General features: G+C 55.2%; 2 protein-coding genes across 10 annotated transcripts; one reads left to right on the top strand and one right to left on the bottom strand.

The window, feature by feature from the left end:
• Positions 1–1,722: 1,722 nt before the first annotated feature.
• Bbln (bublin coiled coil protein) lies at positions 1,723–5,008 on the top strand. Its single transcript, XM_076845399.1, has 2 exons — positions 1,723–1,915; positions 4,578–5,008. Exons 1-2 carry the CDS (start codon positions 1,837–1,839, stop codon positions 4,748–4,750), a joined length of 252 nt encoding a protein of 83 aa, XP_076701514.1. The 5' UTR covers positions 1,723–1,836; the 3' UTR covers positions 4,751–5,008.
• Positions 2,632–23,250, bottom strand: Ciz1 (CDKN1A interacting zinc finger protein 1). Of its 9 annotated transcripts, none has more exons than XM_077108803.1 (18): positions 22,374–22,611; positions 21,623–21,749; positions 21,274–21,389; positions 19,943–20,014; positions 17,373–17,596; positions 15,173–15,266; positions 14,886–14,994; positions 13,773–14,305; positions 13,454–13,575; positions 12,615–12,809; positions 11,651–11,775; positions 9,455–9,542; positions 8,854–8,967; positions 8,518–8,670; positions 6,990–7,059; positions 6,657–6,778; positions 6,148–6,312; positions 2,632–3,681 (listed from the first exon to the last, which is right to left on the bottom strand). In XM_077108803.1, the coding sequence occupies exons 2-18, from the start codon at positions 21,742–21,744 to the stop codon at positions 3,625–3,627; spliced, it is 2,481 nt and encodes an 826-aa protein (XP_076964918.1). In that variant the 5' UTR covers positions 21,745–21,749; positions 22,374–22,611; the 3' UTR covers positions 2,632–3,624. The 9 variants fall into 9 exon arrangements, with proteins under 9 accessions (XP_076964918.1, XP_076964919.1, XP_076964920.1 ...); XM_077108804.1 differs by having other exon boundaries at positions 2,632–3,793; positions 22,374–22,609; XM_077108805.1 differs by lacking the exon at positions 2,632–3,681 and adding an exon at positions 3,854–4,383 and having other exon boundaries at positions 22,374–22,609.
• Positions 23,251–23,834: the final 584 nt, after the last annotated feature.

Raw genomic sequence — 23,834 nt, 5'->3', positions numbered from 1 at the left:
AACCAAGACAAACCTTGTCCTGGCTGGGGGTGGGGAGCTATGGAGTGATTATCAGCCCAGCCTTGGCTCCCCAGGAAGCAGGACAGGTCCACAGATTGTGTCACAAGTCTGGGCCAGACTCCTTAAACAGACCAGGTTGGTGCAGGCTGGGCTTCTAATGAGGGATGAGAACTGTGCCCAAGTCTAGAATGACTTCTGGCAGAGAAGGGTACTTGGGGGGCTACTGGCCGAAGCTCTCTAGCTGGCCGAGGAAACTGAATCTGCATGCAGCACACCTAACCTCTGGGCTCCAGTTTGGACAGCAGATCCAGTTCCTTACCTTGGCCCAAGTGAGGTAACTGCCCATTGTCCCCTGCTCCTGCTGGGCCTTTCAGGATACACTCTCAGGCCCCTCCTGGGTCATTGGAGGCACTGTAACAAATTGCCACAAACTTTTGACTTTGTGCCTTCTGGTTTAGTTCTGAGGACAAGGTTTGTCTTAGTTTCACTGGGCTAAAAGCAGAGTGTGAGCAGGGCTGTTCCCTCCTGCCCTCAGAAGAATCCACTTCCCTGCTCTTTACAGCCAGAGCTGCCCCGGTGCAATCCTTGGCTAGGGCTCCTTCCTTTTTCTTCAAAGAGAGAGAGACAAATCCCTGTCTCTGGTCTTCCTCTTCATCAAGGAGGACCAACTGATCGGAATGAGAGACCTCTGAACTTCTCTGGGTACTGATTCTGTGGACCCCACTGCCACTCAGCCTGGTTTCCAGGAGAAGAAGGCAGGACAGCTAAGTACAAGTTAGTGGTGACCCATATAGCAGCATCCACTACACCTCCCCTTACCTCAGGTGAAATGGTGAAGGTGGCTTCAGGGATAGGAGAGTTTTCCACCCAATGTCACCATCTGGGACATCCAGCATGAGACCAGGACCAGGCTGCAGTAGCCATAGGTCCTCCTGACCACTACAGCTGCAGGAGTAGAAGTGAGCCCATCTCCCTTGGGACATGGGCTTGCAGCTCAGTTGGACTCTTGGCCAGGACACATCTCTGGGTCCAATGCAGGAGCGACACTTGCTGGCCCGATGACTTTCTGCAGGAGGTGGGCAGCAAACCTTTTCCTTACGAACATGACAAGTCCTGGGGGCCACAATGTGGAGGAATCTCCCACTCCTCCCCGCCACTGCCCCAGTTATGCGACTCTTCTTGAAACGGGACTGTGTCTACCTCTGGTCCAGAGCTGGAGCCCATACTGGTTTCGACGCACAAGATGTAATTATTGAGAGCCTTAAGAGAAACGCCGAAGACCGGGAGGCCCAGGACAGAACAGGGGTGTGGGTTTCCGCAGGGACTGGGTGAGGGGCAGGAGGTGGGCCTTCCGTGACTCTGGGGGATTGCGAACAGGAATTTCCCGAAGCCACAGGAGGCCTCGGAAACTCGGTGTCTGAGGGCGGAAGCGGCAGGATGGGGCGCAGCAGGGGGGTCTCACACTGCCCCGCCCCTCTACGGGGCTCGCTCGGGCTCGCTGGCCCTCACCGCGAGCCCGGACCTCCGCCACTGGGACTTCCCCGTGGGCAGCAGGTCCCGCCCAGCGGGCAGTGGGCGGAGCTCGACTGTGAGGCGGGGCGCCGGCGGGGCCTGGGTCGAGGGGCGGAATCTGCCTGAGGGGCGGGGCGGGGCGGGGCGGAGTTCGGGCCGCGTGGCTCCGCCCCGGGGGCGGGGCCCGGCCGCCAACCGCAGCGGCGTTCCACCCTTCCGGTCCCGCGTTCTACCAGCTGCTCCTACTTTCCGCCCGACGCCCGCTAGAGGCGGACCGCCGCCGCGTTCCTTCCTCGCGCGGCCCCAGCGGCGCCCAAGCCCTCAATGTCCGGCCCCAACGGGGACCTGGGCATGCCGGTGGAGGCGGGCGCGGAAGGCGAGGAGGATGGCTTCGGGGAAGCAGGTGATCCAGGGGGCTGCAGGGACGGCCTTTGCTTTTCCAGGGGTGCCCTCCTGGGAGCGGGCACGGGTCGGGGATGAGGCTTTGAAGGGTCAGAAGAGCCCGCCCCACCCGGCCCTGGGTGAATCCCGAACTGTAGGCGCCGGCTCGGAGGTGCAGGGCGAGCACCGGTGAACGGATCCCTGGGAACCGCAGCATTGGGGAGCCGTGGGCAACCAGCCCCGTTTTACAGATGGGGAAACGGAGGCAACTTGAGGGGCTCGCCCATTTGGAATTTGCTCCAGCCACTTCCTTCGCCCCCGCGGGCGGGGCCGAGTTTGGCGGGCTTGGCTCTACCGGAGCGACTCATTGGGGCTTTGCTGAGTCAGGACCCCCAGCCATCTGGCTTTGCTGGGGTAACCTGCCTCCAGAGCATCCTGTTGTGTACAGAGCACTGTGGGAGGGCCGAGATTCATCAGTCCGGGGCTGTTTCCCCCTCTATAATGTAGGAATAATGATTCAGTGTCGCCTGCATTGAGATGGGTCAGGAGTAAAGGAAAAATTGAATGGAAAATGCTTAGCGCTTTCCAGAAGGCAGGTATTCATTCAGTAAGTGGTTATTATGGTCGTTTTCTTTAGTGTAGTAAGGATTGGTATATTAACAGGATTTTGTAAATGTGGCATAAGGATGGAGTATGCTTTTTTTGTTTTGTTACAGCTTTATTGAGCTATAATTCACATACTATACAGTTTCAGGATTTTAGTATATTCACATAGTTGTGCATTCATCACAATAGCTTAGAACATTTTAATTACCTAGGGTCTTCTTTTAACAAAGGTACAAGGCCATTCACTTAGGGGATAAGCAGTGGGCTACTAGGCTTGCACTGTTGACCAAACAGTGTGGTTACTGCTGGTAGCCCTGTTGGGGGCATCAGGAAGGGCCTCCCAGAGATTACATTTAAGTGAATATTGGCAGTTTAACAGGACCGTGGGGAGAACCAAGTCCTGGAAGACTGCTAAGTACCCTCGATACAGATAGCTGGCCTGGAGTGGTGTGGAGACACCCACCTCCCCCATTCCTTTTTCCAGTTTGTCTCTGACACAGTGCAGAATATTTATGGTAATGACTGCCTGTGGCCAGACCCTATCTGAGCTTTTCTTTTTTCTTGTGCTCTGCAGGGGGCGTCAGACCCAGGACCTCATGCATGCTATGCAAGCACTCTTGTGGCTGAGCTCTTGATACATTTGAAAACTTGTTTCTTAGCCCCTTTCCTAGAAGGGAACTGTAGTGACTGCAGAGAGCTGGAATTCAGACCCAAGGGCCCTGATCCCCAAGTCAGAGCTTCAGTGGTCACCAACCAGCTGTACGACCCTTGGCTGGTTCCTTTCTTCTGAGGCTTCAGTTTCCCCATCTGTACCATGAGTGGAATGGACTTTAAGATCAGCAGATTCCCAGGACTCTTGTCTCTTGAGGAGTGCCCATTCCCCAGAATGCAGGCACCTTTGCACCCCCAGTCCAGACACTCCTGGGCCCTGGCCTTTTCCATCACCACCAGCCACTTCTCCTCTGGTCCCAGACTGGCAGCTGAGTGCATCTGAGTCATGGGCTGGCTCAGAACTGGGTCCCGCAGTGGGCACAGGCCCAGACCTTGGGTCCTCAGGGACACTGCGCTGGAGAGAGGCCGGTCAAGAGTGGCAGTAGAGGAGTGAGTGCCAGGTTCTAGTGGAGACTAGGGAAGACATCTGGGAGGCTGCATTTTGAGCTGGTCCTTGAAGGATTGTTGTGGCTGAAGAATTGTAGGTGACAGAGACAGTTGAGCAAAGGCAGAGGTGGGGTCAGAACTTCTTCCACTCACTCATTCATTCATTCAACGAACGCCTACTTTGTCAGTGAGGGCACTGGGAAGACAACAGCAAACACAAGACCAGTCACTCTCAAGGAGCTTTATTTGAGTGGGTGATACCCACCACACAAAATAATCACAGCAGTCAGTCCTGAGAGGAGGTCAAGGAAGTGAGCAGAGGAGGCTGGGGGATCAGGACAGAGGACTGATCTGGTCTGGGACACTGGGAAGAGTCCCTGTGGTGTCATCCATACTGAGTCTTCAAGGGTGAGTGGGACTCATCAGGGAGAAGAGGAAAGGAAGACAGGAGGAACCCACACACCCCAGACAGAAGCACAGCACATTCAAAGGGCCTGAGGTGAGAGGATAGGAGAAGACTTGGGAGATGGGGCTAGAGAGAGGAGCAGGGGCCAGGTCCCATTCCAGAGCCTGGGAGAGTCCACTGGGTGTTTTGTCCTGAAGGCAGAGGGAGACAGGGAAGGGCTAGAGAATAGGGCCTGCCTGGGACAGAGGTGTTGATTGCTGTAATCAGGAATGTGGGCTCAGGCCTCTAGGCAGCTGATGAAGGAAGGGCAAAGGATGCTTGGTACCGGGCAGGAGCTCCCAGGCAGGACACTGGCTGACTGCCCTGCGACCACCCTAACCCTAGAAAGAAAATTGGTGCACTAAGGTTTTATCTCTTCAAAGCCCCTTTTGGGCTGTCTACCCATTTCCAGATAGTGACACTGAGGCTCAGAAGTAGGGACTTGCCCCAAGCCCTTTTGGAGTCAGCTGGGGGACAGTGGGGTGTGAGTCCTGAGGAAACAAAGGAACTTGGCTGTTTTCCCCCTTCTTCCCAGAGTATGCGGCCATCAACTCCATGTTGGACCAGATCAACTCCTGTCTAGACCACCTGGAGGAGAAGAATGACCACCTCCATGCCCGCCTTCAGGAGCTGCTGGAGTCCAACCGGCAGACGCGCCTTGAGTTCCAGCAGCAGCTCGGGGAGACCCCTGGTGATGCCAGCCTCTAGACTGCCCGCACCCCGCCAGGCCCCAGCCCTGCCTCTCTGGGCCAGACCAGCTGAGCACTCACCACCTGGCTTAGACACCTTCTCAAGGTCTGGCCTTTGGGTCTCCTGGTGGGTCTGTCACTGGGCCAGCCCCCACTGCCCAGCATCCTTCCTGGGGCCAAGTGGGGACCTGCAACCCCACCACTTGCCTGCCTGCCCAGCTCCTGAGTCCTCCACTCCTCCCAGGATCGAGGGTCCACATTAAACGGGTCCCCCATACCTCTGTGCCCCTCTTCTCTGTGTGCTGGGATGAGGACTCCAGTGGCCACTGGAGTGGAGTGGGGTGGTCAAGGCGTCTGGGCGCATCTGCCAGGGGTGGGGTTTGTGGCCATCTTGGACTGGAGGGTGCAGTGAGGTTGGGGCCTCCTCCCTACTTGGTGTGTCCCTCCCTGGCCAGCAGCTGCTTCCCAGCCTGGCTGACATGCAGTGGTGGCCCAGTGGTCCAGTAGTGCTGGACATGCCTATGGCCCTGTGGCATGCACTCAGCCTCCCAGTGTACTGGGCCTTTAACAAGACAGCTGGGACCAAGACAGGCTGCGTGACCTTGGCATTGTCCTGCTCCTGGCCTGAGTCTCCCCAGCCGGCCACTAGCAGGCTGGACTGGTTGCTTGTCTCTAAGGGTTTTCTTAAGAGAGAAGACAGCAGAACTCAGGAGCCAGTGTGGTGTGGGTCCCCTCCTGATGGTCCTCCTAGCGCTGCCTGGCTGGAGGCCGCAGCCCTGCTGAGGAACCAGGAACTCAGAGCCGCAGTGCCTGAGGGGCAAGGACCCCCACACCTGCACCTCAGCTTCCATGAGGTCCAGCTAGAGAGGCCAGCATGGGCATCAAGCTCACACCTGGGTCAAATCCTGGCCACTTGCCAGCTCTGTGACCTTTGTCAAGTCACTTGACCTTGCTAGGCCTCAGTTTCTTCATCTATAATTTGGAAGTAGCCACATGACCACCTTCTAGTGTGACAGTGAAGTTTAGAAACCACTTTCCTAACCCTGATAACATTATTAAGAGGGAAACAGGCTTAGAGAGGTCAAGTGCCTCGTGAGTCCCTGGTTTTCAGGGAGCCTGTCATTGGTCTCCCCGTTCTGCCCCGACATGGTCCCCAGAGAGGCTGGGCCCTGGTTAACGGCCTAGCCGGGATGCCCCCTTCCCCTGTTCACCAGTCAGAAGTGCTGGTGGGAACTGCATCACCAAAATGACCTTCTTTTATTGGATTTTGAGTAAAAACACCAACCACGTCAAAGTTATGCATATACACTCCTAGAAAGCATTAGTAGATAGGGACCCAGAAAGGGTCTAGGCTCAGGTTTTGAGGCGAGTTGAGCGCCGGGGAGGGGGTGGAGGGTTGGGGGGTTGAGCTGTCACCTTGCTGGTGGTTTTGGCCACGTCCTGGGTTCTGGGCTGGCTGGGTGGGCGGCCGCTACCGCCATGGGAGGTGAACAGTGCAGTCAAAGCATTCCGGGCATTGATGGCGCACCGACGGCTCACGGGCCGGGAGGTGGGGCTGGGGTTCTTGGCTGCCTTGTATTTCTGGATACAGAGGATGCCAGAGAAGTCAGGGCTCCCTGCCTATCTGGAGTGCTCCCAGCCAGCAATTCCTTCCCCAGCCCCAGGCAAGACAGCATCACTGCTGTGTGACCCCATGTAATACTGTCAGCCTCTCTGGGCCAGGGCTCTGAAGTTAATAGCCTGGCCCTCAGCAGCCCCCATAATAGAAAGAGCCCAGCCCCATACCAGCTTGGATTTCCTCCTAGTTGTGGGGGTGTGCCTGGGGCTGAGGCTAAGCATAAGAGAGGTGGCCACTGACCATCCCCATAGGCTTGGTCAGAGGCTGGGGCCCTGGGCAGGGCAGGGTGGGAGGATGTTCAGCTCACCTGCAGGTTCTCAAAGTGGGCCAAGGACTTGCAGTGGGAGAGCTGTGCGCCCGAGTTGCTGTGGTAGAACTTGTGGCAGATGCGGCACACGTAGCCCATCACAGGCACCAGGAAGTCCACGCCTGAGGGACAGACAGCAGGGTCCACACACGTCCCTGGAACCAGCCAGGTGTCTGCCCTCCCTAGGGGCCCATTTGCTCCCCACCTTCTAGGCAGAAGTAGAAGAGCTAAGAAAAAGTGGGGCATAGGCTGTCTGGCCAGAGCATCTAGGCTGGCATCTGGGGAGGCCAAGCCCCAGCAGCCCCGCGTGCAGGCCCAGGGCCGGGCTCTTACCGTATGCAGTGTTGGGGCTGTAGGTCTCCGAGCCCTTCCACTCCTCTATGGATATATCTCTGGACCTCACCTGGAGACATGCAAGCATGTACCTTGAATTTGACTCCCTGAGACCCCTCCCAGACAGGTCAGTAGCCTGGAGCCCACCCATGTCCTCAAATGCAACATCCCCTGGACTTCCAGGCTGTTGTGGGTGGCATCTGCTGAGCCTTGATGTGCTCCTCTTGCTCCCAGAGGCCCTTCTGGTTTGTGTTTTCTAGCCTCCACTCAATCGGTCCCCTCCTCCAGGCAGCCCCCCTGCTTCTGCTGTGGCGTAATCTACACCAAGTCTGCTCAACACAACGCGTCACCTCACTGCAACCCCATGACAGCCCTCTATGGTTGCACCCATTTCACGTTAGAGGACACTGAGGCCCTGGAGACATAACTCACTTGCTGGTTTGTGGAGGGGTGGGGTGGTGAACCCCGGGAGCTCAAGTCAGAGTCCAAACTCACCTGTGAGCCCCGCCAGTTTCCTGAGTTCCTGTCCAAATCCACAGTGACCTCAGTCCTGAGGTGGGTTTCAGATGGGGTTCAAGGACCCGCATCTCACCTACTGGACCTGAGCCCCTCTCATAAGAGGCCATTGTCTCTGGCCCCATGGGCCCCTGTGTCTGCAGCGCCCGCCCACTCACCAGTGGCAGGAGTGACAACCAACCCCTCTGCTGAGCCTTTCCGGGGATCACCCTGGACTGTAAGGGGGGCAACCAGGCAAGGACCAGGCCGTGGTCCTCACCTGTCCCTGTGGCCAGCACCAGAGCCCAGCCCAGAACAGGGGACCGGAAACATCTGTTAAACTGGGACGAATCCGATTCTTTGCAAGATTCTGCAAGGAATCTGATTCTCCTGGGAGGCAGCAGAACTGGGCCAGCAAAGGCTCGGGCTGCAGAGACCCGCTTCATGTCATCCAATCAGATGAAATGCCAGGACGGAGCATGGTGCCTGCCCAGCGCGGCAAACAGGAAGTGCTCGAGAAATGTCAGCTGCTAACGTCATCACTGTCGCCTTACACTGAGTCCTGCACACTACCTAGCTGCTGCCTCTGCCTTTCCTGACTCTGTCCCACCCTTTCCCTTCCTCCACACAGGCCAGAATCTCAACCAGCCTCCCAGAGCCCTGCACTCTGCACCTACCACTCAGCAGTTAGCATGATGCATATGGACAGATACGAATAATAATACCCTATTATTAATAAATTGTGGCCAGTATGGTGGCACAAGCCTATGATTCCAGAGACTTGGGAGGCTGAGGCAGGACGATCCCAAGTTCAAGGCCAGCCTGGGCAACTTAGTGAGACCCTGTCTCAAAAAGGGTTGGGAATGTAGGTCAGTGGTAAAGTGCTCCTGGGTTTAAGCCCAATATCTTCCCCGCCACACATACAAAAAAACAACTTGACATTCATTAGTTTCTACAAATGCCAGCCCACTACCAGGCCCCCAGGGTTGGAGCGAGGACCCCCTAACTGACTCCCACAGCCCACCCTAAGCACCTGCTTGCAGAATTCCTCCTCAACCTCAATCTCTTCTTCTTCTTCTTCATCCTCATCCTCCTCTTCTTCATCACCCTCAAAACAACCCACGGCATCCACCGTGATGAAGTGGTCCTCATCTTGGCCAGCTATCTCCTTCTCGAGCGTCTTCAGCTGCCCAGGGGAGTAGGTGAGGGGCTCAGGTCAGTTCTGGGCAGCCACAATGCCACACACCCCTCAGGGAATCCCTCTGGGACTGCTATGGATTAGGCTGGGATAAACCTCAACCTGCTGTGTGGCCTTGGCCAAGGCTCTGTACCTCTCTGGGCCCATGTCCTCTGGGATGGGTGTGATTACCTCCTTGGCCTTGTCCTTGTGCCCCTGGGACTTCACATGCTCTACAAACTTGCGGGGAGTCTTAAAGTAGCGGTTGCAAATTGTGCAAAAGGGTCGCAAAGACTGTTTGGCGATCTGGGGAAAGAAGAGCAAGCCATGTGGGGTAGGCAGTGTCCCCACGTGCAAGCCCCTGAGTAGTGACCAGGCAGTACCCAGTAAGGCTTCACCTATCATCTATAAAAGTAAGGCCCACCACATCTATAAAAAGCCAGTGAGGCTCTGCCCCTGCCCTGGAACACACAAAACCACATCTCTCCCCTGTGTGATGAGAACTGAGATGGGATGGCAGGTGGCAATGGAGGAGGACAGAGACAGGACACAAGGGAGCCACCAGAGGACCCCTATGCCCATGGAGGAATGGCAGGGTAAGCTGGTGCCACGCCCACACTGGACAGATAGGGAACCTGGAGCCCAAAGAGGAAGCATGGTCGGCTTGTCAGAAGCCACGCTGACGGACAGACACATGGAGACAGACAGACTAACTCTCTGCTGGCATCCTGGCTCCCCTCCCCAGCCTCGCTCAGAGGAGAGGCGGTGCCTTCGAGGCATGCAGCCCTTCTACCTTGTGGTCCTGCGTCCTGCGGTGCTGGATCAGGTCCCCCGTGTAGTAGACCTGGCAGGTGTTGCACCAGCGTCTCGGTGGAGGCTCTCTGGTGACAATCCAAACAAGCACAGTGTGACACTATGTTCTGGTGGGAAAGACACCAGCTCTCCCAAGCGCTCCATGGATGTGATGCAACTCGGGGGCTGGGGTGTGGCTCAGTGGCAGGGTGTCCTTAGCCCTGCTTCAAACCCAAGGGAAGAGTGGGGAGGGCAGGGCTAGGCCCTAGGGTCAATGGCTCGCACCACCAAAAAAAGAAAAAAAAAAAAAACCCACAAGTGTTCCAAGTTAGTGAAGTTAAGGGCTCTACAAAATAAGCAAATTTACATCAGTTCTGGGGGATGTAAGAACCTAGCCCAACATCCACTGATGAAGTCATGGTCAGACTGTGAGGCAGAGGGCTGTTTAGAGGCACAAAAACTGTTCACTACCTCGTGCAGGATGATTCTACTTTCTACTTTTTCAGAGGTCAACACAGACAGGATCATGGAAGGAGGCAGGCCAAGAGACAATGTTTATCTCTGGGCGATGGGATTATGGGAGATTTTTATCTTCTTATGTGTGCGTGTGTGCATGTGTGCATGTGTGCGCGTGTCTCTGTGTGTGTGTTCTTGTATTTTCAAAATGTGAACTGAAGCCAGGTGCGATGGTCCCGCCTGTAATCCCAGCAATTTGGGAGGCCGAGGCAGGAAGATCACAAGTGTGAGGCCAGCCTGGGAAACTTGGTGAGATCCTGTCCCAAAAATAAAAGGGGCTGGGGCTGGGCCTCAGTGGGAGGCCCCCTGGTTCAATCCCTGGTACCAAGAGAAAAAAGAAAACAGGGAGACGGCTCAGCTCCTGCGGATACAGGTGCTGCCTTTTGCCAGGTCACTGTGCACAGAAGCTGGGGCAGTGGGTAGTCTGGCGCCTACAGGAAACGGAGCTTCTCTATAAAATAGTGTCCCCTAGATCCTCCTTCCGTAGCCTGTCCTGCATATGCAATTTTAATCTGACACGCAGGCCTTCCTATTAGTGGGAGGCCACCGCTGGTCTAGCCCAGCCCCAGCTTGGATGTTTGGTGGTTCCCAGTTCCATTCTTTTGACATTACATTAACTGCAAAAAACACCTCTGTGAGCTCCCTTCTCCTATGCTTGTCATTATTCACCTACAGATAAAACCACGGAAGAAAGTCCTTCTCAGGGAGAACCCGCTAACAGAGACATGAGCTGCCCGTGGAGGGACAGCCACCTAGCTTCTGGTCACATGAGGAATGAAAGCAGGGGCCAATCAAGAGCCCTTCTTGTCCCTCATTCCAGCCTGGGGAGGTTCGAGCTGCATCCTGGGTACACTCTCACCACAGAACCCCTGACCTCTGACTGAAGGTCACTGTCTGGCCTGTAAAAGGGTCCCTTGGGGCCTCTCGGGTTTGTTTGAATTCTGAATGAGCAATTAACGTTTTGAAATGGGGTGGTGTCACACGCCATCTGGATTTCTAGATTCTCCTGAAAAACTAGGAGACCTTGAGCTGAGAGGCAGCTGTCCCGTAGACAGAGCCCATGTCCCGCAGTGGCCCAAGTCAAAAGTCCTGCTTCTCTGATGACACCTGCCAGCCCCTGCAGGTCTGTGATGGCTGCTGGGTCCTGACAGCTCCTGCAGCTTCCACCAGCCCTTCTCACCCCAAGCACTAGTCCCAGAGCCAGGAGCGGGGACATTTCTGACCAGCCATGGTCCCCTCATGATGAGAGGGGGACACAGGAAACCCTCATGTCAGGCCACAAGATGACCTCATCCTTACCACTGGGTCCCCACAGTTAAGGTCACACAGGCCAGGGGGGCAGGGCTCTGTGCCACAACTCACCTCCCTTCTACATGGTTGGTCCCACTGTTCCTGGCTGGATGAAACCTTAAGAGATTGTCAAGAATTCCTGAACCCAACCCTCATTGGGCCATTTTTTCAGATGGGGAAAACTAAGGTCCAAGGTCATTGAGTTAAAGGAGCCTCTGGGGAAGGACAATGCTTAACCCAAAGGCAGATTTTGCAGAGGACAGATTTAGGGCTGGGTCTGTGAGACTGTCCACCCCCTAGCACTACCTCGTGCAAGATGATTCTACTTTTTACTTTTTAAGAGGTAAACACAGATAGGCTCTTGGAAGGAGGTAGGCCTTCTCCCACTCACTCCTCTTCTCTCTCCAGGACGTCCCGGGGCATGGGCAGCAGGGACAGGAGACAGGCTTGGCTCATGTGCTGGATCTCCCCAAGCCGCTGCTGGTGCTGAGCCTCCGAGAGGTGTTCCTGGAATTCCTGTAGCATGAAGGAGCCAGGCATGGGCATGGGGGTGGGCCCCAGAAGGGCAAGGGCAGGCCAAAGGGGACGACTCCAGCCTGACTTCAAGGCCAGCCTGCAATCCCAGTGAGGTCATTTCTTTTACAATGTTTACAAAACAGCCTTGCGGGCCAGAGTAGGGACACTTAACTGAGCAGAGAACAAGTATACACACAAGCCAGACCCTGCTAGAAAGGGTCTCAAAGACGGAGAGCTCTCTGATTAACACAGGTGTCCTTTCTCTGCTCTGGGAAGGCACTGAGTAAGAAGTGACAACAGCAATAGTAGCAGCAACATAGGTATAAGCCTACTATTTTTTATGTTTATATGTTTTTGATACGGGGTCTACTGTGCCCAGAAAGGCCTTGAACTCCTGGTTTTCCGGCCTCGGCCTCCCGAGTTGCTGGGACAACAGGTGCATGCCATGATGTGCAACCAAGGCTGCTATTATTAATGCCACACTCACTTGCCCAGGGTTCAGGACTTCAATGACAAGTCACTGAATCCCCAGAAGCCCCAGCAAGGTGAGCCCTATATGTTTCCTTGTCTGCTGCCAGAGGAACCAGGAGCAGGAGTGGAGCTTGCATGCTGAGGCCCTCCCAGCTGTGCAGGGCTGATTGGAACCCGGTCTACCTGACTACAATCCCACCCTCCTGGCTGGTCAGCAAATGCGGACCAATGGAGGCCCAGCTGCCTGGGGCAGGGCTGGTGAGCCGAGTGCCCACCCTGCAGCAGCGGTGGAAAGGGCAGTTTGTGCAGGCCTGGAGACCCCCACCCTTCCTGCCCACCGCCCTTCCCACCGGCCCGGCTCTGAGCACCTGCTGGCTGGTGCAGCTGGCCTTGCAGATGTAGCAGAAGAACTGGAGAGCCTGCCTGGAGGGCACGGGGGCCGCAGGGCTGGCAGAGGTGCAGTCACCGGGACGGGACACAGGCGTGAGGGACACGGTGCTAAATGCCCGGCTGTTGCTGCTCTGTAGGATGGTGACCTTCAGGGAGCCCCCGGCACCCCACATCTACAGCAGGAGCAGGAGCAGAGCTTCCACTATCTGGGTGCCTAGGGGAAGCCGGCCCCAGGGCTAAATGCCTATGAGCATCGTCCCTAGAGTCTCAGACAGTGGGACTCTGGGCTGGCAGGTGAGGACGGGAGCTCAAAGTTAGGAAGTCCTGTGGCCAGGATTTGAGCCCAGGCCTGCCCAACTCCAAAGCCCACCCACACCACTTCGTGCAGGACGGGTGGGGAAACTGAGACCCGAAAAGGGAAGGGGCCTGACCGCAGTTCCACTGTGAGCTGTGAGCCAAGCCCCACAGGGAAGCTCCCACGTGGGTGACAATGTCCCCTATGAGAGAAGACTGAGGGCTCTAGTTTGGGGATGGGCTCATTGGAAGGGACTCTTGTCACCAAAAGCACCTAGAGGCCTTTGGAGCAGAGGCTGTGCAGGCAACTGACAGTGGGGGTGGGGGTGGGGGTGGGGTGGGGTGTTCATGCAGACAAACCCATCACCCCCCCACCCCCCATCTGCTCTGCCCGCGCAGCGGCAGGGCTGCCATCCCTGCACATGGGGGACATGCACAGAGCCCCTGAGGTGGCCTGGGCAGGGGTGCCATTCCACCATTGCCCTCTGGGGCTCTCGTGCTGCCACATTTCCACTCTACCCACCCCCAGCATCTCCCTGGCTCTTTTTTCACATTCTCCCACATCCAGGCCGCTGGCTGGCTCCTCCTGGCTTGCTTCCACGCTGACCTGGGTACCCACTGGCTCCGGAGAGGCCACCTCTGTGCCTGAAATGACAGGTGTGCACCTTTCTTCAGGGTCCCTCTGCCTTCTCTGCCCACAGCCAGGACCTTGAAATCCTGGGTTCCAGGCCCAGCCGTCAGGCTCTGGCAGCACCCGTGGCGGCTGGACAGTGCCACGGAAAAAAGAAGGGCCTGGGCAGAGCCGTGCCGGCACCAGAAGGGCTAGGAGCCACCTCACTCACCTCCCCCAGCCTCCACTGCGTCGGGCGCCGGTGCCTCCAGCACCGTGGCATGAGCCGGAGCTGGTGATGGCTCGGGCGCTGGCACATACCCCGGTGGCTGGGCCTGCGGCTGACCCTGGCTCTGCGCTGGCACCTGAGTGGAAGGCTGCTCCTGCGGCTGCTCTGACGCCTGCTTCAGGGCCTGTGCCTGTGTGTGGCACTGTGGCTGCGTCTGTGTCTGGGCCTGCTTCTGCCGCTGCGGCTGCACCTGCTCTGGGGGCTGTGAACTGGCCAGTGGGTTCCCCTGATTCTGCTCCAGCCCTAAGTGCTCGGGGCAGGTCTGAGTTTGTGCTTGTTTGTGCAGTTTTGGCTGCACCTGGGTGTCCGCTGGTGGCATCTGTGGCTGAGTCTGTGGCTGTACTTGAGGCTGGAATCGTGGCTTCCCTCGGGCCTCCAGTGGCTCAGGCAGCAGCCCTGGGGTTTGCGTCTGCTTCAGTGCTGTCATCCGGGTCCGTGGCTGCCCTGGAGGCCCGCTCTCTGTGGGCTCCTCTGAGCTTTGGATCAAAAGATCAAAGTCATGTCTTTCAAGAGGTTGCAGAGGTCCCCAGTAAGGCCAAGACCCAATTCCAACTTTAGCTCTTCCACTTAAAAGTGAGGGCTTTGGTCAGCTCCTTGGCTTATCTGGGCCTCAGTTTCCTTCTTTTGTTTTTTCTTTTTGTGGTGCTGGGGATTGAACCGGGGCCTCATGCATGCTAGGCAAGCACCCTACCACTGAGCCACATCCCCAGCCCTAGACCTCAGTTTCCCCAAAATAAATTGGAGAAGACTGTTCTCTCCCACAGCTTGCTCACAAGCATCTAAACGGCCTTGTAAACACCTACTCTCTAAGGTCCCAGGGGCGCATGTTCACCTCTCCAACCTGCCACCACTCAGGCTTCCAGGTGGCTCAGCCTCGGTGAAACACCAGGGTCTGACCTGAAGCCTCCCCAGGGAGGAGCAGAAATAAGTCTCACCTCCCTCCAAACCACAGGTCAAAGCCCCTCCTTGCTCCAACTCCACTGAAGGGAGCACCCACTATCTTTGCAGGAATGAGCGCAGGGCACCTGGGCCTGGGGCGCTGCCGACATCAGTTACCTCTTGGTCCTCTTGGCTGGTGGCTCCGAGGCCTCACAGGGCTTAGGCTCAGGTGCTCGAGCGTGTTTTTCGCTAGTGATGGCCTCTGGGCAGGGGCACAGCCCCTGGTCTGAAACAGAGGCGGGCAAGGAGAGAGAGATCAGGCAGAATGCGAGTGAGTTCCAGGTGGGCCCGGGCTCTCCCCTCCAAGAATCCCTGCCTCCCACATCTGCCTCCCTTACGCTGACCCTGCTCCCACTGCCCCAACCCATGTCCCCTCTGAAGGGCCAGCAGCCTCCCTCCCTCACCTTCAGCTGTGTCCAGTTGGAACTCTCTGGCTTCCTCAGACCCCTCTGGGGGGTCTGACCTGTCTTCCTCAGGCATCGTCTGAGAAGAGGAATCCTGCTTCCTTTTAGAAACCATTTCTGACACCTACCACCCAGCTGTCCAAGAGCAGCCCCACAGGACCCGCTGGCCTCAGTGTCTCCACTCTCCCTTGGCCCTCTCTGTGTGTCCACGCTGGCCCTGTCTCTGGTCAAGTCCTGGGCCTCTTCCTGCCCCACACCTTTGCCCGAGCCTCAGAGGCATTTCTTAGAGAAAATCTTCCTGACTCCAGACTAGGTCCAGACCCCTCGTTCAGGCCACCAGGCCTTCAGCTTCCCTTCTGAGGCATTTTCCAGTCTTAACTGGTTGGAGCATCATTTGCATTAAGTCTCTCCACCAGCCCCCGAGACCTGCAAGAGGGTCAGGCCAGAGGCCACATGTGCACTACTCACCAAGGCCCAGTTGGTTCCTGGGCACCTGGGAAAGGCTCCCAGAACCTGCTGCAGCCTCTACATTCCTCCTGCTAAGTCCACTATACAAGGCTGAGCAGGAAACACAACTGAACCCCACATCATTGCATCCCCAAAACTACCTATTCTGGGCCCCTCAGAAACTACCCAGCTCTTACCCCGCACAACAAGCTCCCCATCTGGGGCTCAAGGGCCTGATCCTGGGCCTGTCTCGCCCACCCCAGCTCTGAACCATAGTTTTCTCACAAGTGGTTCAGAGGTAGAGTGTGGACCTAGCATGTGCCAGGCCTTGGACTCCATCCCCAGCACTGCAAAAAGCCAAATGAATAAATGCTACTTTTATTTTAAGGGGGAACTGCCTACAAAATTTTAAACGGTCTAAATTAATTGCCATACATAGAAGAAAAAGAGAAGCTGGCGCTACAGCTCAGTGGTAAAGCACTTGCATAGTGTGCCTGAGGCCCTGGCTTCAATCCCCAGTACCAAGTACCAAGAGGAAAAAGAAAGGTAAACGCACCTGGGGTAGCACAATCTAAAGGTTCTTATTCATCTTTTCCCTGATAAACACACAAAGGCTGAGACTTGCACAAGGAATCTCCTCCCAAAGCATCCTGTTCCTGAGCTCCCTGGTGGTTCCTTGCCCACACACTGCTCCTGAGTGCAGTTTGGAGTTTTGGGTATTTTCTTGATCCTGAGGTTGGAACCCAGGACTCTGCATGTGCCATGCAAGATCTTTACCAAGTAACTGACTTACATTCCCAGGCCTCACTCTTTTTTTTTTTTTTTTTTTTAACTCAGGGCACTCAACCACTGAGCCACATCCCCAGCCCTATTTTGTATTTTATTTAGAGACAGGGTATCTTTGAGTTACTTAGGGCCTTGATAAATTGCTGAGGCTGGCTTTGAACTTGTGCTCCTCCTGCCTCAGCCTCCTGAGCCACTGGGATTACAGGTGTGCGCCAATGAACCTATTCCCAATTCACTTTTTACATTAATCACAGGTTGAAATGATAACATTTTTCATATGCTGAGATAAATAAAATATATCAGTAAAATTAATTTCTCTTGTTTTTGATCTTTTTAATGTGGTTACCAGAAGACTTTAAAACACATATATAATATATTAAATATCATATTTTATTTCCACTAGGCAATGTTGCTTAAAGAGAAATGTTAAGTAAATAAGTGAATATAATGCTGGTATAATACTGGTAAAATCATATTGGTGAGGCTTGCCTAGCACGTGTGAGGCACTGGGTTTGATCCTCAACACCACATATAAATAAATAAATAAAATAAAGGTATTGTGTTTATATATATATATATAAAACATTGGGACCAAGCATGGTGGCACACGCTGTAATCCCAGGGACTCAGGAGGCTGAGGCAGGAGGATTCAGAGTTCAAAGCCAGCCTCAGCAACTCAGCAAAACCCTAAGCAACTTAACGAGACCCTATCTCTAAACAAAATTCAAAAAAAGGGCTGGGGATGTGTCTCAGTGGTTAAGCGTCCCTGAGTTCAATCCCCAGAACCAAAAAGAAAAAGAAAATCACATCAGAGACACAGGACTATTTGATTTGAAATCCGGGAATCACTAGGCGAGTGTGACCCCCTCCCCAGTTCACAGATGAAGACCCTCAGGCACAAAGAGGAATGTGGCCCACCTGAAGGCCTGGGCAAGCCCTCCCAACCCCCATCCCAGCCACCACTCACCTTGCGATTGGTGAAAGAGGGGGCCCGGCTCTGTTTCTGGGGCATCCGCCCTGAGAGGTTGAGCTGGGAGGGATTAATGGGGACCCCAACAGGAGGGGGGCCCAGCAGGGACTGGCGGGTGGCCTGGGGGAAGAACTGCTGCAGATTTGGGGGTGCCAGCTGGGGTGGTGTCAGGCTAGGGGCTGTCAAGGTCGGGGTGGCCATGCTATAGCCCCGGAGGTTGCCTGCAGGCAGGAAGAGAAAAGAGGGCTCACATCATGATTGGGTGGTAGAGGTGAGGGTCATGGGTCAGCTCCCAAAGCATTCTGGGAATATCAGAGAATTCTCAGGAGACCCTTCCTGCCCCAGGGCAGCCAGAGGGAGGAGTAGAGCAGAAGGCTCATCCTACCTCAGACACTGTGGCAAAGGAGGCTTTAGGGCAGGTTTCTTTCTCTGCTGGGGGTTGAGGTTGCCCTCCCCACCCCCATGCCTCTGGGTCAGGGTCAGTGGCTTGAGCACCCCACCAATCCTGCTCATTCTCAGGCATGCTTTAGGGCACCCCTCAGGTATGGGAGACCCAGCACAGGGCCCACAGGGCCCACAGGGCGAACCGGCAAGAGTCTGGTCCCTGAATAATGAGGCCCCTCTGCCCCACTAGCTGCCTTCCATCAAAGGCCCACCAGAGCCAGGCACTGGGCCAAGCATGGTCCATCACCGTGTCTGTCACCTGACCTGTCAGGCATCAGGGCAGGCATTATGATCTTCCCCAACATTAAAGGGAGGAACAACTTGCACGATCTCTATGAGGGGCCCTGCGGTGCACCTGCTGGTCGGGCCAGGATTCTCCTGATCCTGGGGGTCCCCTGATCCCTCTTTCTCCTGTCCTACCCAGGCCAGCCACCAGCAGGTCCCATCATCTCTATCCACACCTCCCCAATCTGCTTCTCCTCCCCATCACTGCCGCATCCAAGCTGCTTCATCCCTGGCCTAAATCTCAGCTTCTCCCCGCACAAATCCTCCTACAGTTCCCTGCTGGTCAGGAATGAAGCCCTGGGTAAGGTCCAGCCCCGCCCAAACTCCTTTCTTGCTATTCTCCCCATATGTCCCTATGACATTCCAGTCACTTGTCCCTGTGCAGTCCTTCAGATATCCTGCCTCTGGGCCGGGCACATGCTATTCCCTCTGTAGAGACTCCATCAACTCCACACACCCTGCAGCCCTCCCTTCAGAAGTCCCAAAGGCCTTCCCAGATCCTCTGTGTTCCCACAGCCCCGGATCCAGGGCAGCCGCATGATTTCCTTGCCTGCTTCCTGCTGACCCTTATCTGACTCAGCTCAGCACCTCAGTGAAGGCACAGAGCCTGGGAAATGTTTGAGGCATGAAAGAGAGTTGGAACTCTGTCCCAATGCTCAGACAGGAAACACAGGGGTTAAAGCCTGGGTCAGTTTTCCCGTAAGAGCTGGGTTCAAATCCAGACCACAGAGTATGAGGTCTGTGTCCTTAAACAAATCTATCCCCTGCTTTAAGCCTCAGTTCCTTTACCTATAAAATAGCAATTGCCTCACAATGTTTTATGAAAATTCAATAGAATTCAATAAATATAAGTGTGCATGGTATATTGTAAGTGTTCAATTGATATAACTTAATGCAAACACATACATACATATATGCAGAGAGCCAACCAATGTGGGAGGCCAACCTTACGGGTGACTGAGTTACACTCCCCAGCTGGGTGCTGAGGCACTCAGTCACAGAAATGGGTGTGTCTTGCTACAGCCCCATGGGTGAAGCTATGCTCACCTGTTCCTTTGTAATATAACCCCTTGCCCTGTTTAGGATAGAATCTTCCATGGAAGTGCCTTGTGTGTGTCCCCTCCTCTTACTGTGCCCTTGGGTGGGGCCTTCCTAGATGTCAGTCACCTGCTGACAGTGGACATCCTGAAGATAGACTCAGCCCCCTGAAACCTGACCCCTTGCCTCATTTGAATAGCTTCTCCTCAATAAAAGGGGTCAGTGTGTGCTCTTGCTCTCTCTCTGTCTTCGGACCCTTAAAGTCAGAGGAGCCATCACAGCAACCCCAAAGATAAAGGTATTTGTGTCTCTTGTGTGGTTATTTCGTGCAGCCCAGTTAGCCCAGTTTAACTAGAGTGACCCTGAGCCTTTTAGTCTCGAGAACAGAAACCCGGCAAACCAATGCTTAAAAACCAACAGGACAAAAGATGGAATACCTTTAAAGAAAGATAGAAAGGACATGGACAAGTCACAAAAGAAATTGGGGCTGGAGCTGGGGCTCAGTGGCAAAGCACTTGCCTAACACATGTGAGGCACTGGGTTCGATCCTCAGCGCCACATACAAAGATAAATAAAATAGAGGCATGCTGTCCATCTACAACCACAAAAAAATAAAAATAAAAAAATACAAATGTTTAACAAATAAATATAAAAATATTCAACTGTAATAGCACTCCAGGAAATGTACATTAAAACATTAATGACACAGCTCTTTTGTTTTGCCAACCAACTTAGTAAATTATACGTATATGTATACATTTATATATTATATATTATATATATAAAAAAGCAGATAATACCCAATGTTGCCGTGGGCATGGTGAGACCGGCACTGTCATACGTGGCTGATGGCATTGCAAACTGGTCCAGTCCTTTAGGAAAGCAAGTTGGCAATATTTATCAAAAGCCATAAAACATCCATCCCCTCAACTCAGTCATTCTACTTTTGGGAATCTATTCAAAGAAAAAAGTCTCAAACATCACATTTCTATTAAAATAAAAAAAAGAACAGCTGAGAAGACTTAGGTAAGCAAGGGCACGTCCCTTCGATGAAATATTATACAGCTGTTAAAACAGCTTTGGCAGAGAATGTCAAATTATATGGTTAAAGATCATGCTGTTCTATTCAGTAAAAAAGAAATAACACCCAGCCTCTCACTTATGTCAATCACAATAGTCCTACACAATTCCACAAGTTTCGGTTTTCCCACCTCCCCACCCTTTTTTTTTACATGTTATTTTTCTCTTTGAAAAGTGTGACTTTTAATATGCAAAAGTAAAAGGGGGAAATAGAGTTAGGTACATAGTTTAGTGGTAGAATTCTTGCCCAGCACCTGCAAGGGCCTGGGTTCAATACAGTACTGAAAAAAAAAAAAAAAAATGTGTGTGTGTGTGTGTGTGTGTGTGTGTGAGAAAGAGAGAGAGAGAGAGAGAGAGAGAGAGAATGTCTATGTATACACACTGGGGGTCCTTGTGTCTGGTTTCCGTTCTCATCTATACAGCTGTCATGTGGAAGTCGGCGTCAACTTCCAGGACTATCCACACTCATGAGGCCCTGGCAAAGCTGAAGAGAGGTGACCATCTAGTCAGCTCCTGCCTGTTGTGCAGGATCATCTTGGGCACATAATCCCTTTCTGGGCCTCAGTGTTTTCATTAGGATTGTTGGTGTACCTTCCCTTGGGGTCATCAGTAGTATCAGGAGCAGCAGCCTGGAAGGAAGAGCTGACACTGTTTTCCATATGGGGACACTGAGGCAAGGGCACAGCCTTAATGCTCAAGGCCCACTGCTTAGGAGGTCTAGCTGGGCCACTGCTGGTGTGCTGTGTGACCTAGGGCAAGGGACTTCCTTTCTCAGCTTCCTCATTGGCCAGATGGCATCTAATCTGAATGTCAGTGAGGTATATGGAGCACTGCCCAGAGAGCCAGCGTCATGGCCCAGGGCACTCCTCAGTCTGTCTGCAGATGGACCTGCATTCAGCTGAGCAGCTTAGAGTCTTTCAACTCCTGGAGCCTGGGTGTCCTTAACTGTGAGTCAGGGCACTCTCAGGATTACTGTGATTTGGTGAGACTGAGTGCTTGGCTTGCTGGGGAGCCAGTGTCCACACAGGATGCAAAGGGGCCTGAGTCATACCTTGTAACTGCTGCAAAAGCAAAGCTCTCTGGAGCATGGAGCCATTGAGGAAGGAGGCCGAGTGGGTGCCCTGGAGACTCAGAAGCTGCTGCTGGGGCTGCTGCTGGGGAAGGCCCCTGTGTTTGGAGGGAGTGTCAGAGGATGATTGGGAAAGTTAGAACCACCTTCCTCCTTGAGACCCCCATCTCCTGAGCCCACCCTCCCACACAGATGGAGGATCCCCTTGGGGGTGGGAGGTGATGAGCTCTAGGACTCAAAACAAGAATGCCCCTGGGACAAAGGACTGAATGGAGGTACTGCAAGACATGGGTGAGAGCTGAGGCCTCCATCCCCCAAGTGGGAAACTCACCTGCTGACAGCCATGGGCAAGGGGGCCTGTGGTGGGGGCTGCTGCAGCAGCTGCTGGAGCTGCAGCAATTGCTGCTGCTGCAGCTGCTGCTGCTGGAACTGCTGCTGCTGCTGGTTGAACATGGTGGCTACGGGAGGGAAGCGGAGTAAGGCCGGGTCCCCACCATGGGTCAGCCCTCCCCTCGCCTCCAAGGCCATACACACCAACCCACAGTCGCAAACACCAGCGCTGAGCTGCACAGCTTCACTCCCAGCCCTGCCAGGGGAAAGCCACATTTGTACCCCTTTCCTTCCAATCCGCCCCCAGTCCTGCCAGGCTCAGGATTCAGCCACTTTCCTTGCCAATTTCCTTCCAATCCTGCCAACGGTCCCTCCTCCAAACCCCCAACCTCGCCCCTCCAACTATCCTACTCTGACGTTTCCAAGCTTCCAACATCCCCGCCCCCACCTCCAGTCGATCTCTGCATCCATCACTTCCCGATGCCAGCTACTCCCCACTCACACCCCCTTTGAGACCGCCACCCTCTCCCTTTGTGCCTGTGTTGTGTCAATAACATCATCACCCTCCCCCAACCTTTCATTTTCCTCCCTCCACATCCCCAGCCCCTGCGCCCCTCCGATGCCGCCGCCCCCTCCCTCGGCAGACACAGCCAGCACTGCCCCGCATCCCGAGCCCCCGTCCGCCCGCGAAGCCTGCAGCCTCCGAGCAAGTAGCCACTGTCGCTGCAGCCCTCCGCGTCCCCGCCCCCCACCTCGGCTCCCCGCGCGGTTTCCGCGGCGGCCACTGCGCAGCCTCCCCCAAGCGCTCAGCAGTCGCGTCGCCGACACGGGAAGCGCCGGCCGCGCGCCAGTCACACTCGAGCCCGGTGGCTCCGGCTCGCGGGTTCCGGGACTCCCCGCAACACCGCGGGGGCCTGGACGTTCGGAAGGCCAGTGCCCTGGCGGGCCGGGGCAGCGCCCTCTGCAGGACCGGAGGTTCCGCTGCAGCCGGTGCCGCCAGAACCGCCCCGCGCGCCTGTCACGCTGCGGGCGCGGCGTCCGCTCACCCCGGGCCGAGCCGGGGCAGCTGCGGCGCGGCTCCCGAGGGCCAGGGGGCCCCAGGCAACGCAGACCCTCCGTTCCGCGTCTTCTGCATTGGGAAGGGGTGGCTCTGAGACTCAGGTCCTTCTGGTGCCCAGAGGGGTCTGTCCTCCGGCAAGGACATCGCCAGGGACTTTCAGATGGACTCGTCCCTAACCGACCTCTCCGAGGCTGCCGCCATCCCGTGATCCTGAGCCCTCAAGGGCCTGGGTGGGAGCGGGCGACAGCCGGCTGGTGCACATTCGGCTACCGGGCGGGCGAGAGAGCGGCCAAGGTCGCACAGCCCCGTGGGAGTTTGCCCTAAAACGAGGCGAGGCGGGGCTGGCTTGAAAGTATTTTTCTTGTAAGACTTGGCCAGAGAGGTGAGGAAAGCCGAGTCCAGTTATAAAGGACGGCCCTGCCCGCTCATCCTGCCCCTAAAACGGTCCCCACCCCCAAAGGCCCCCTAATGACCGCTCTGCCCACTATCCTTGGTTTCTAAGTGGCAATTCCTTCCCCCTTTTCTGCCGCTCAGAGCTGTCTACACACCTGGGCAAATCGCTCATTTTGCGTTCAGCGCAGACTGTGTGAGGACGGGGCGCACGGTGGCGCTAGGGACCGCAGCCCTGAGGCAGGTGATAGCTGTCTGGTAGCGTCAACAAATCACCGCAGTCAGGTGACAGGCGCTGCCTCAAGGCTCCGGACCGGCTCTACTGCAGCCCGGGGCGGGGGAGTGGGCTGCTGAGGTCTCTAACTCGACCGAGCCAGCCCAGAGGAACTCGGACTTAAGGCACCGGACCCAGCGCGGGGATTTCGGCGCTGATGGGAAGAAATGCATCCAGGAAGGTGGAGACTTTGAACGTCAGGATGAGGAGGTGGGCATCATCCCTGAGGATAGGGAACTGCAGGAAAGGGAGTGACGGCCGCAAATGACAGCATCAAATCCCTGGATTAGAAAACACATTTTGTGGACTGAGGTTATAGCTCAGTGGTTGAGCGCTTGCCTCGCCTGCGTGCGGCACTGGGTTCGATTTGCAGCACCCCAAAAAATAAATAAGTAAAGAAAATAAATATATTGTGTCCATCTGCAACTGAAAAAAAAAAATCGCATTTTGTTGCCACATGGGCACAGGCGGTGGCAAGGAGCGAAAGTT

The sequence above is a fragment of the Callospermophilus lateralis genome, chromosome 2 (genome assembly GCF_048772815.1).
Source record: "Callospermophilus lateralis isolate mCalLat2 chromosome 2, mCalLat2.hap1, whole genome shotgun sequence".
Lineage (NCBI taxonomy): Eukaryota > Metazoa > Chordata > Mammalia > Rodentia > Sciuridae > Callospermophilus > Callospermophilus lateralis.
This window is presented reverse-complemented; position numbering and strand designations above follow the sequence as displayed.

Excerpts from the sequence above, each read along its gene's own strand:
- Ciz1 (XM_076845396.1), bottom strand. The coding sequence starts at position 21,744 with ATGTTCAACCAGCAGCAGCAGCAGTTCCAGCAGCAGCAGCTGCAGCAG. Across the intron at positions 15,267-17,372 it reads CCTCTTTCACCAATCGCAAG|GATTCCTCTTCTCAGACGAT; the intron begins GTGAGTGGTGGC and ends AAAAGGAAGCAG. Across the intron at positions 14,995-15,172 it reads CCAACTGGACACAGCTGAAG|ACCAGGGGCTGTGCCCCTGC; the intron begins GTGAGGGAGGGA and ends CCTCTGTTTCAG.
- Bbln (XM_076845399.1), top strand. The coding sequence starts at position 1,837 with ATGTCCGGCCCCAACGGGGACCTGGGCATGCCGGTGGAGGCGGGCGCG. Across the intron at positions 1,916-4,577 it reads GGATGGCTTCGGGGAAGCAG|AGTATGCGGCCATCAACTCC; the intron begins GTGATCCAGGGG and ends CCTTCTTCCCAG.